Below are 12609 nucleotides of genomic sequence, written 5' to 3'. Positions count from 1 at the left end.
GGCTCTCTGTGGTCACAGCTTCTTTTCTTTTTGGTTGTGACTAATCATTCCTTTAGAGCAGTTAGGTGGCACAGTGGATCTTCCTGAGTTCAAATGTGGCCTCAGACATTTACTAGCTTTGTGACCCTGGGCAAGTCACTTAATACCGTTTGCCTCAGTTTCCTCATCTGTAAAAATGAGCTGAAAAAAGAAGTGGCAAACCACTTTAGCATCTTTGCCAAAAAAAACCTGGATGGGGTCTCGAAGAATTAGACACAACTGAAGAGTGATTAAACAACAACAAATCATCCCTTTTTCAGTATGCTTCAGATTTTTACTGGGTATCAAAGTAAGTCATTGGCCTGAAGTTTGTGGACTCCATTCTTCTCTCTCTCTCTGTCTCTCTGTCTCTCTGTCTCTGTCTCTCTGTCTCTCTCTCTGTCTCTCTCTTGCTCTGAAAATTAGGACATGGTTTTTCCTTCTCTAATCCTATTCTCCCATTCTCCACGATTTTACAAAGATAACTGACAAGGATTCAACAGTCCCATCTATGAGTACTGCCACGACATATCTTGGGCTATAGTTCACTTGCATCAGATGACTGGAACTCACCAAGAGCAGCCAGGTACTCTCTTACTTTCCCCTTAATAATTATGTTGGTAAGTCAGGGCCACTTTTTAGCAATTAGAATGAGAGCTCCTTGAGTTCAAGGATTTTAAAAATAAGGCAGTTTGATCAGCTTTTCCTATTCATTTAAATTGCTTCATTTGGTTGCAAATGCCTCTCCAAATGAGTGATTATATGGTACCATCATCAAGTGTCTGCACGAGGGAGAGGAGACCCATGCACAGGACGTGCATGTCCAAAGGAAATTGATTAAAGAGTATTCTTTGCAGCCAACTGGAGGCAGGAGTGTTCTATGGCTTCCTCCTTCAGCGATGCATCCAGATTCAGGTGTGGAAATTCCTTAGATTGGGGTGGGATGACAGTTTTAAATACAGCTTCCCAGCTTTGTACAGGAAGATTCCTAGAGATGCTTTTCCTTTTCGGGAGTTCCAGGATGGTAATGGTGGAGATTAAGGTATAATCTGCTGCCTCTAATTCTTCATCTGTGCGTTGGGATTTCTGATTGCAGTCATTGATGGTGGGGGGAGGGGTATAAGATAATATGAAAGTAGAATGCTTTCTCATTTATTCAGATTTTAAAAGGAGGACATGGAGAGTCTTATCTATTAAGCCAGTGCTATGGGGCTGTCTAGGCCCAGATAGAAACTTATAATGTTGTTATTGGGAAAAGAGGGTGAGTGAGACCTTCCTCATTGATTTTAGGGGAAAAGCAAAATTCAAGAAATAAGTAACAATGCAAGATACATATCAGTTTTCTGGCAAGTGCCAGGAAAACGACTTTGGAATTTTTTTTCAAGTGATAGATCAAAGACCCTAAAGAAATGCTTCTGTTCTCCCAGAAATTCTACATATGAAAAACTAATTCAAGTTCCATAAGGAAGAAGGAATAAACTTATACCATACAAAGATCCTAAAAAGGCTTTTCTTATTAAGAGAGCTACACATTGTATGGTAGGTAATAATAATTCATGTTGATTAAGTATTAAATTAATTTCCTTAGAGAGAGGATAACCATTACAGTTTAAAAATTCTAAGAAACAGAATCATGCCCATGTACATATAGGAACTAAAGCAACCAGACATTATGGAAAGCATGGCAGAAGATGAAGCATTTGGACAGCATTTGGCTGTGTAATGGGAATGTAAATTTTTAAGATCTTCCCTGCCCCTAGGCTAAAGTGCACCTGGAGCCTGGAGTAGGAGGCTTGTTTTTCAGTAGATACTTTTTGATTGGCCAGTGGGTCCAAAAGGTTGTTACATTCTCTGAGCCAGGAGAAGGCTATATAAGCCCTGATGTGTAGCTTTGTTTTGGGGCTCACTTTGAGAAGTGTTCTGTGATTTGATCAGATGAGACTCTGGGAAGCCATTGTTGAGAGCCCCCCCCCCCCCTTTGAAAAACCCAGATATTGACTTGGTATGGATGTAATGGTTGGGCAGTTTGGAACGCTGTCTGCTTGATGTGTTTCTCTGTTTTGATAATTCTGTCTGTATACTCTGAAGTTCGGGGTGCTGACCTTTTCCCCCTGAACTAAGTGAACGATATATATGTTTGACTGATTAAAGTAAGCTTGTTAACCCATTTTGAGTTGCTTTCCTTTAACAAAGCAGATCCAAGAACCTGTGTTTGCAGCCACCCTGGGGACACTTGGGGTGCTTGCTGCTACACGCTGCCAGGCTAGGGTATCACCTCCCTTTTAGCCATTTTTTGTTCATTCCCTGTGAATACAAAGATTTCCTTTGTTAGAATACAGAAACAGATTAAAAGTTGTTGAGTTGTCATTGCCTCACCCACCCTGAACAGCTAAGTATCCCTTTTTAAAAATCTTCTTTTCCCCAATCTAGGTAACATCATCCCTTTTGTTATCATTAGGCCCTCACCAGCCTCAGCTCATTCTGAGATTGAACACTCCTGATACTATTCTCATTGCACTTTTGTATTTATGCTCAGCTGGGGGAAGAGAAAGGAATAAGTATTTTTATAGCAAAGACAATGTGCCCAACACTATGGTTAGTGCTTTTAAAGATATTCATTTGATCCTCACAACAGCTCTTTGAGGTAAGTGCTATTTTTTATCCCCATTTTACAGTTAAGGAAACTGAGGCAGACAGAGGTTAAGACCGGACTTGGAACCAAGTCTTCCTGACTCTAGTCCAGCATTGTATCTGCTTCACCAACTAGCTGCCTCAGTTAATTGCCTTACAGTTAACTTGCAATCTTCTGAACATGTGCTTTAAAAGTCGTAAGGAGTGAGTTTCCTATGCATCCACATCAGTTTCTTTAAGACAACTCCCTATTTTCCTTCCTCAGAATCATTTCTCTTTGTGTTTTCAGAATTTCATTCTTGATATCCCTCCTAGGATAACTTTTTCTATAAATTATAGTCAGGATTCTTTCCATTCTTCTCTCTAAATGCTTTGAAATCCTCTTTCCTCAAATTTAGGATATCATACTATTCATAGCTTCCATTCCTTCCTGATCAACAAATTATTGGATGGAACAGTCACTTCCTCCAAGATTCTTATCATTTCCACTCTAGTAAATAATTCCTAGTTCCTTTGTTGGTGAGAATCCATTCCTGAATAGAAATGCCCACCACTGGTTGGCTCCCCCACATTTTTAAAGATGAAATTATTTATTGAGGGAAAATTTGCTTTTGGCAGAGCACTCCAGCAGATGTCCAGGTAATTAAAGTCCCCCCACCACTGCTAGAAATAGGAGCGATGTGAAATTGCCAAAGCAATTTTAAACTTGATCTAAGGAAAAAATTTCCTAACACTCCGAGCTTTTTAAAAGTGGAGTGCACTGCCTTGGTAGATAGTATATTCCTTCCCCCTCACTCCCCATCTCAAGTTCTTTAGGTCTTTTGTTTCTTTAGCAGAGAGACTGATTGACCATTTATCAGAATGTTATAGAGAGAGAAAGACTTCTCAAATAAAAAAAACCAGGCTTTTAACAATCATATAAAAATGTTCTGAATTGCTAATAATAAGAGGAGATTAAAATAACCTTGAGGTTTTATCTCACATACATCAGATTGGCAAAGATAACAAAAAGGGGTGGAATGACAGCTGTTGGAGGGGATGTGAGAGGATGACTACCCTAATGTCTTATTGGCGGAGCTGTGAATTGGTCCAGCCATTCTGGAAAGCAATTTTGAACTACTGAAAAAATTACTTAATTGCCATATACTTTGAAACTGTGATAGAAAAGCCTATGTGCCCAAGAGATCAAAGAAAATAGAAAAATGATTCATACATACAAAAGTATTCATAGCAGTTACTTTTGTCGAAGAATTGTAAACTAAAGCAATGCCCATCATTTGGGGAATGGTATATTAATGTAATGTAATATATTTGTACTGTGAGAAATGATGAAAGGAAAAGATTCAGAGAAACCTGGAAAGACTTATATGGACTGATTCAGAATGAAGGTATCAGTCAGTCAGTAAATATTATTTAAGCTCTTACTATATGCTAGGCTCTGTGCTAAGCACTGAGAATATAAATAAAGACAAAAGACAGTCCCTGTTCTCAAGTAACTCACTGTCTAATAGGTGAATATAACATGCAAACAAGTGTACAAAGAAGTGTGCAAACAAGCTACTACATACAGGATAAATTGGAGTGATCCACAGATGGAAAGCACCAGCAGGGAGGAAAGTCCTAAGGGACATTAGCAAAGGCTCCTTACAGAATACAGGATTTTCGCTGAAATTTAAAGGAAGTCAGAGAAGTCGGGAGGCAGAATAGGGGGAGAATTCCAAGAATGGCAGGAGAGAAGGAGACAACCAGTGAAAATGCAGAGAGCCGATCTTATTTGTTTTTTCATAAAACCAATTTTTAGTTTGATTTATTTAAAAATTACGGAAGAAAAAAGGGAAAAAAAATTTTACATGATAGCTTTATTATATATTTAAGAGGAATAGCAAGTTGTGCATAACAGACTTTCAGTTTCACGTGCAATCATCTTTTTATTATACGGTGTTATGGAATTGCTTGTTTTATTCCATAAATTAAAAATAAACTTTTTAAAATAATAAAAAATAAATCTGGGAAAAAAAGAAAATGCATAGAGTTGAGAGGAATGTCTTGTGGGATGAACAGTAAAGGGGTTAGTGTCAGTGGATCACAGAGTATGTGGGCAGGGGGATGAGAGAGCTGTAAGATGTTAAAAGACTGGAAATGTAGGAGAGGATCTGGTTATAAAGGGCCTTGAAGACAAGCCAAACAGAGAAAGCCAGTATAGCTTTATACCATGACTACAATTTTTGGAAGAAAACAATTTTGAAAGACTAAAACTCTGATCAATGTAATGACCATTCACAGCTCTAGAGGAACAAGAATGAAGCATATTACCCACATCCTATCAGATGTGACGAACACAAGATACAAAATGAGGCGCGTGTTTTTATGTTTGGCCAATGTTTGCATTTGCTTGTCTTGACAATGCTTATTTGTTACAAGACAGCACTTGTGTTTTATCTTGCTTGTTTGGTGGAGGGCAAAAATTGGGGAAGGACAGAAGAACCAGGGCTTAGTACTGCCAAAGAAAGAAAGGAACAAAGAAATAGTGTCATGGAAGCATTTTTTTTTTAAGCAATCAGGGTTAAGTAACTTGCTCAAGGTTACAGTTACATGGCCAGGTGTTTCTGGGTGGGTGCTGAGTGTCTGAGCCCGGGATTCAATCTCCACATCCTGACACTGGAGCCAGCGCTCTTACTCGCTCTGCTACCTGGCCACCCCAATGGAAGCATTTTTTAAAAAGCACAGAAAAAAGTTCTGATGGAGACACAACAGGCCAACTCTGAAACTGACGCAATATGTTTATTACATACTTTAAAAGGTTGTTTATACTGAATTTGTTTCACATGCAATTCTCTTCTGTATTATATATGGAAATATTGGTGTCTACTAGTATTTGTCAAGTTCAGAATAACAAAGTAAAAGTTGGGAACATGTTGCAGAAGGAGAATCTCTTCTTCAGCTCTAGGTCAGATAGCTACTCCCAACTCTGAAACTTTGTGTGATTCATTACTCTTGAACGTACAGGGCACAAACACACAATTGGAGACACTTATTATTTTTTTTTTTGTATAAAATATGGTCTCTACCCTCAAGGAGTAGACAGTCTTGCTGAAGTGAAACATCTGTGAAACAATATGTGTAAAATAAATACAAACTGGGTGGCACAAACTGGGAAAGAATGAACACTTATTAGATGCTTATTATTTTCCAGGTACTTTACAAATATTATTTCATCTGATCCTCACACCAACCTTATGGGGTAGGTACTGTTATAATTCTTATTTTACATTTTTAAAAAATGAGGCAGACAGAGATTGTCACTTGCCCAGGGTCACAGACCTAGTAAGTATCTGAGTCTGGATTTGAACTCAGACCTACCTGACTCCAGGCCCCACACTCTATCTGCTGTTCCACCTAGCTGCATGGTCATCACATAGTTACAGAAACAGAGACTACTGAGAATTCAAGCAAAGGAGCTAATGAGAGGAGTAATGTAGGGCAGTGAGATTAGTGTGAATGATGAATCCTATGATGTGGTCATGTTATTTGAACTCAGCCTGCTTATTTTCTTTGGTCTGGGAACAGTCACCATATTTCACATAATTATGACTTCAGATAGTACATATCCCAATATATAGGACCACTTCTGGAGGTTCATTATTCATACTAATTGTGACCTAGCTGTAGTCAGACTGTAGAGGCAATGGAAAGAATGCTGGGCTTGGAATCAGAGGACATGAGTTCAAATCCAGCTCTGTTACTGGGCCTTAGTTTCCTCAGTTGTAAAGTGAAAAGTGTAAACTAGGCTATATCTAAGGTCCCTTTCAGTTCTAAATCTGATAGTATGAAAGATAGCATGCCCTATACAGTAAATAGAGCTTATCACCAGAAAAGAAAAATTAGGTTTGAGGTTAAATAAAAAGGGTACTTTTTTTTTTTACTTTTTGGAGGGGGAAAGGCTGGACAGTTAGGGTTAAGTGACTTGCCCAAGGTCACACGACTAGCTTTTGTATTAAGTGTCTGAGGTCAGATTTGAACTCAGGTACTCCTGACTCCAGGGCTGGTGCTCTATTTGCTGTGCCAACTAGCTGCCCCAAAAAGGGTACTTTTGATATCACTATGGTAGACATATAGGGTTGGAGTGCCCTGCTTCTGTAAAAACTTGGGGTGTTTTTTGGAGGAACAGCCTTGTGCTGCCTGCCAACTCAGAAGGAGACCTGAATCCTGAATGACTGAATGTTTAGTATTAGTCTGTATACCAGCATAGTGGATTTACTTTAATTTGCTGGAGAGACTTAAAAAACAACAACCACAAGATAGGAACCTTCAGGGAGGCAGTTGAAGAGAAAATTATGAATAATAGAACGGAGCTCTTGGGTATTGAACATGTGTGGAATCAATCCCCACCACGTTCTTTGATCTCCAAGGCTCTGGTCAGACATCCAGAAAGCTCTCCTCAGTTGCCTTCTTTGAGGTTTAGTTTATGGTGTGTGTTTCCAAAGTGTCATTGCAACAAATTAAACTATACAGGCACACAGCTTCACACTCAGCATTCTCTCGACCAATCAGACATAACTTCTCTCTCCATATTTGCGGGCATCCCACGGTTGTCTTTCCATGAAAGCACCTTAGGCATGGAGTAAAGAACTGGTTTAAAAACACTTACGACAAGATGATAATATTAAGCATCCTGTGTAATTTTCAGATCTCTTCATAACATGGGAAATAAAAGTACATCCTTTTCCAGCTTGGGAGAATCTTGTACAGACAAGGAATCAGGCACCACATTATGAAGAAGGGTAGTGTTACCACTTAGAAGATTTTATCACAACCAGGTTTCATTTCTCATGAGTGGCTGATAACTGTCTGATCAAATGTGTCAGATTCCTACTTCACACTAAACTAAATTACTCTTTCTAGAAGACTGCCCTGAGTCCTCTCTTTTTAAGCAGCAATGCTTTTTCATTATTCTTTGGCCAGATCAGTCACAGGTCTTTTGGCCCTTTTGTGGCCAAAAAAAGCCCTGTCCTGCCACACCCTATTAATTAGCTGAATGTTTCAGTAGAGGCTCTGTGAGTGAATTGGAACAGGACTGTTTCTCCTGGCTGAAGGTAGTACAGAGAGGAACATGGGAAATGATCAAGGGAATTCAGGAGCTTCAGCAGATGTCGGTTTTCGTGTGTGTGTGTGTGCGCGCGCGCGTGTGCATGTGTGCCAGCCCGCTAGGAGGGTTGATTAAATCTGGGCATTGGATTTCCCTGTGTCTTGGAGCAGGCATATCAATGACAGGAATGTATAGTGGAGAAGGAATTTGGAATTACCTGAGGAATGCTTGTTCATGTGCCACAGGCTGATGGCTCATTATCTATCCAATTCATTTATAGGTGTAGATTTTTATGAAAGATTATTTGGTGAAAGTAATATGAGTATGTTTCTTGGGAAAATTTCCCAGTTCCTCATGTATCCTTTATCTCAAAATTAGTGACTAATTTTCAGAAATTCAATGGGGATTTCTCTCATTGCTGTCCCACTTCTGCTCATGAGTTAATAGCAATTACCTTTCACAGATGTTAACTATAATCTAAAGGAAATCGAAATAAAATGACAAGAACAGAAGACCATAATTTAATGAATGTATAACAACCTCTTGAGAAACATGGGGAAGCTCAGACATCTACAAAAAATGACAACAGGAAATAGAATGGAAATTTAAGAATTTGCTACCACTATCTGGTGCATTAAAAATATTAATTTCATTATTTGCATTTAAGACCCACGGTTTTGTTCCAGTGTTTAAGGAAATGTAACAGTGGCCTTTTATTGATGTTAGAACTATCTGATTCTTCTCTCCATCACCCCCATCTCATATGTTTATCAGTGACTGTCCACAGTAAATTCCCATAGGAAAATTTTTTGAAATGTTGATTAGTATGTAAAGCCCATTGTTGAAAGCATTTATATTGAAATAGTCTAGACAAGAAGTGATGAGAAAATGAAAGTGGGAATGGAAATTGGTGATCAGTAAATTAATCAATGAGCATTAATTAAACCCCCACTTGGTACTAGAGTAAAAAAGACACCCTTACCCTTAAGGAGCTTATATTTATGTATCATATATCATATACGTGTATACATCATATGTATATGTGCATATTATTTTGACAGTGAAAATATAATTTTTTCAAACAATAGCTGCTGGCAGTATAGTGGTATGTCTGTAGAAGAAGTTCCAGAGAAAGAGGAAAAAGACAGAGCCTTACTATGATACATTTTTCATTAAACTGTTCAAGTAGCTCTGCAGAAAATATTCCAATTCTGCCCAGTGCTATGGCTTCAAGAGCTGAAACTGTTTCCATGGTAAAAGTCTAAGGCAGGTGGTGTGAACCTCTTGGCCGGTACAGGGGCACTAACGGACACACAGACTACAACACTACAAACCTGCTTCTCTTTTAGTTAAATGCACATTAGAGATTGCACCAGAAATGGATTCGTCAGCACACTCAATCGCAGAACAATATATCGGTATCAAAATAGGTGTAAAACAAAATAAACATCTATTTGTTCTAAATTCTGCTCTTTTATTAGCTTCTAAATGTGTCATGTATCACATGTCAAATTGTATCATAAATATGTATATATGTATTATATACATGTGTATATGCACATAGTATAAAGTGTCACAAATATGTGTATATCTATCTTATATTTAAGATTTCTATAACATGTATGTTAATGAATATAATTATCTTGTATTAGGTAGATAGATAAAATAAATGCAAGGTAATTTTGGATGAAAGCACTAGTACCTGGGGTCAATCAAGAAAGACTTCATGGAGGAAGTAAGTCTTTATTTTAAATAGTATTTTTTCCAATAACATGTAAAGACAATTTTTAACATTCATTTTTTATAAAATGTTGAGTTCCTAGTTTTCTCCCTCTCTTGTTTCCCTCCCCTCTCCCTAAGATGGCAGGCAATTTGATACAAGTTATATATGTGTAGTCATGTAAAACCTATTTCCATATTAGTCATATTGTGAAAGAAGAAACAATTGTGAAATAATTACAGTTTGCAAAAGGAAAAAAAAACACCAAAAAATAAAGTGAAGAGTCTGCTTCGATCTGCATTTAGACTTCATTAGTTCTTTCTCTGGATGTGGATGGTATTTTCCATCATGAGTCTTTTGGAACTGTCTTGATTATTATATTGCTGAGAAGAGCTAGGTCAATCTCGGCGGCTCATCGCACAATGCTGCTGTTATTATGTACAGTGTTCTGCTTCTGCTCAGTTCATGTAAATCTTTCCAGGTTTTTCTGAAATCTGCCCGCTTGTCATTTCTTACAGCACAATAGTGTTCCATGACATGCATAAGCCACAACTTGTTCAGCCATTCCCCAATTGATGGGCATCCCCTCAATTTCCAACTCTTTGCCACCACAAAAAGAGCTTCTATAAATATTTTTGTACATGTGGGTCCTTTTCCCTTTTTTATGATCTCATTAGGAAACAGACCTAGTAGTGGTATTACTGGGACAAAGGGTATGCATAGTTTTACAGCCCTTTGGGCAGAGGTCCAAATTATTCTCCAGAATGGTTGGGTCATTTCACAACTCCATCAACCATGCATCAGGGCCCCAATTTTCCCACATCCTGTCCAACATTTATCATTTTCCTTTTTTGTCATATTAGCTAATCTGATAGATGCAAGATGGTACTTCAGAGTTGTTTTAATTTGCATTTTTCTAATCAATAATGATTTAGAGCATTTTTATATGACTGTAGATAGTTCTGATTTCTTCAACTGCCTGTTCATATCCTTTGACCATTTATCAATGGGGGAATGACTTGTAGTCTTATAAATTTGACTCAGTTTTCTACGTATTTGAGAAATGAGACCTTTATCAGACACACTTCCTATAAAAATTGTTTCCCGTCTCTCTGCTTTCTTTCTAATCTTGCTTACATTGATTTTGTTTGTGCAAAGAGGAGGTCAGTCTTGTACCTATCCACAGGAATTGACAGCTAGTTAGAGGGCAGGAATGAGGGAAAGAGAAGAGTGTGTGTGTTTAGCACAATTCCGCATCCTCTTCCCCTTTTCCCATCAGGATGGACACAAACCACCTTCCCCTCCCCCATTCCTACCTCTGCCACAGATAATCCAAAAGTTCCTCTCTACTCAGACCGTTAGGTCCTTTATTCCCCTACCCCTCCCCATTAATGTGGTCTGCCACTGCGGAGCAGATGCATCCCAGGATGCCTGGGTCTCCCTGGCTGCTTCACAGCAGCTCCCTTTGACCTTCTGCAGACCCTTCAGCTGAACTTGTGCATGGATTTCTTCAGCACTTAGCATGGGAGCTCCATGAAAGCACAATTTGTTTGGATTTTGTCTTTGCATCTTCAGTGCTTAGCAAAGGTGTTCCACACAAAAACAAGTGCTTAATGAATACCCTTTCCTTCATTCATTCCTAAGAGCCCTGGCAAATTGATATTTCTGTATGCACAGCATTGCAGTTTCCCAGATCAGTTTTGCAAATTAGCAAGGGGCTCTAGTTCTAGGCCTAAAAATCGATCAATCTAGGCCTAAGTGAAATTGGGTTGCAGCCAAATCAGAATTTTAATGAAGATGGAATCATCCTTAGTATGAATTTCGGTTTTTTGGACTGTGATGTTGGTGAATGTGGGAAGAATTGGAGAAAATCTGTGGGCTGCTAAAACATCCTGAAAATAGCCTCTAGCCTGTTTGTCCCAGACTGGTTTCATTTACTTTGCATCTCTGGGACCTCTTAATGGGAATTTGAGCTCATGAAGTGAGTTGTTTATCTGTTTGGGATGGGCTAATGAATTCTTTCTACTTATTCAAAATCTGCTAGGTTGAAAGATTTCTGAGCCTATCCCCAGGCTACTGAAATAGATCTGGATACATCTATTTAGCCAACTCAGAAAGTATTCTTTCTAACCTCCTAGCTTTAACTAAAACTTGACTCTCCCTCAAAAACTTTACATGCCCTGAGGTCCTTAACTCTTTTCTATTCTTTTCATCTCAGGGCTTGGTAGTAGAGTTTGATGACTCCTCTGCTGTCCACTGCCACTATCATCCAACAGTCTCTCTTCTTTTAAAGTTTATTCTCAGAGTGGCTAGGTGGCACAGTAATTAGAGTGCTGGCCCTGGAGTCAGGAGGACCTGAGTTCAAATCCAGCCTCAGACACTTAACACACAAACTAGCTGTGTGACCTTGGGCAAGTCACTTAACCCCAACTGCCCTCCAAAAAGCAAAAAAAAAAAAATTCATTCTGTCTGCCTGACTTTCCTTATTGTTGTCCTCTGCTGGCTGTCTAGGGACTCAGCTGCCCTTCTCCATGACTTTGATGCTGGACCTACAGTCTTCTCTACCTCTTCCCCCAAACCCATATTTATACTTCAGGACTCACATTGACAACCCTTTTAAACTACCCTTATCCATCTAGTTCCTTATTCTCATCCATTTCTCTGGCCTTCATTTTTATTCTGTTAGTCATTTATCCAGAACTAGAGCTTTGCAAAGTACCACTGAAAGAAATCACACACACACACACATACACACACACACACACACTCATGCTTTGGGGCATCAGTGGCCCAAGCTTTGGGGAGGCAGGTCAGATCAGAGAGGTGACTTGCAAACTGACTGCATCTTTTTTTTTTTTTTGCTTTTTGGAGGGCAGAGCAATTGGGGGTTAAGCGACTTGCCCAAGGTCACACGGCTAGTATGTGTTAATTGTGTCTGAGACCAAATTTGAACTCAGGTCCTCCTGACTCCAGGACCAGTACTTTATTCATTGCCCCACCTAGCCGCATGTGTCTTGCCTCTTGATGTAGTGTGGACCCTCACAGCCCTCCCCAATCTGATTTGAAAGCTTGTTCAGGCACTTAGTTTCCTGCTTCCATGTCAGAACCTTGGGTTTTGGTGCTCTGAAGATTCCCAGTCTGTCCTGGCCTTTGC

At 39.1% G+C, this 12609-nt stretch overlaps 1 protein-coding gene across 3 annotated transcripts in view; it reads left to right on the top strand.

The window, feature by feature from the left end:
* CRACDL (CRACD like) overlaps positions 1 to 12609 on the top strand; it is a 230089-nt gene that overhangs the window by 53836 nt on the left and 163644 nt on the right. The window contains exon 2 of one of the 3 annotated variants that reach the window (XM_069072984.1): positions 5843 to 5890. The exons of the other annotated variants lie outside the window; for them this stretch is intronic. Within the exon in view, the coding sequence (XP_068929085.1) occupies positions 5886 to 5890 (5 nt within the window). The 5' untranslated portion in view covers positions 5843 to 5885. The remainder of the gene's footprint in view (positions 1 to 5842; positions 5891 to 12609) is intronic. 3 annotated transcript variants of the gene reach the window in all.

The sequence above is a fragment of the Petaurus breviceps genome, unplaced genomic scaffold (genome assembly GCF_028583685.1).
Source record: "Petaurus breviceps papuanus isolate PSGF00001 unplaced genomic scaffold, PetGlider_PUasm1.0 90849, whole genome shotgun sequence".
NCBI classification, from domain to species: Eukaryota; Metazoa; Chordata; class Mammalia; order Diprotodontia; family Petauridae; genus Petaurus; species Petaurus breviceps.
The sequence above is the reverse complement of the archived record's forward strand: the minus strand, read 5'-3'. Positions and strand labels throughout refer to the sequence as shown.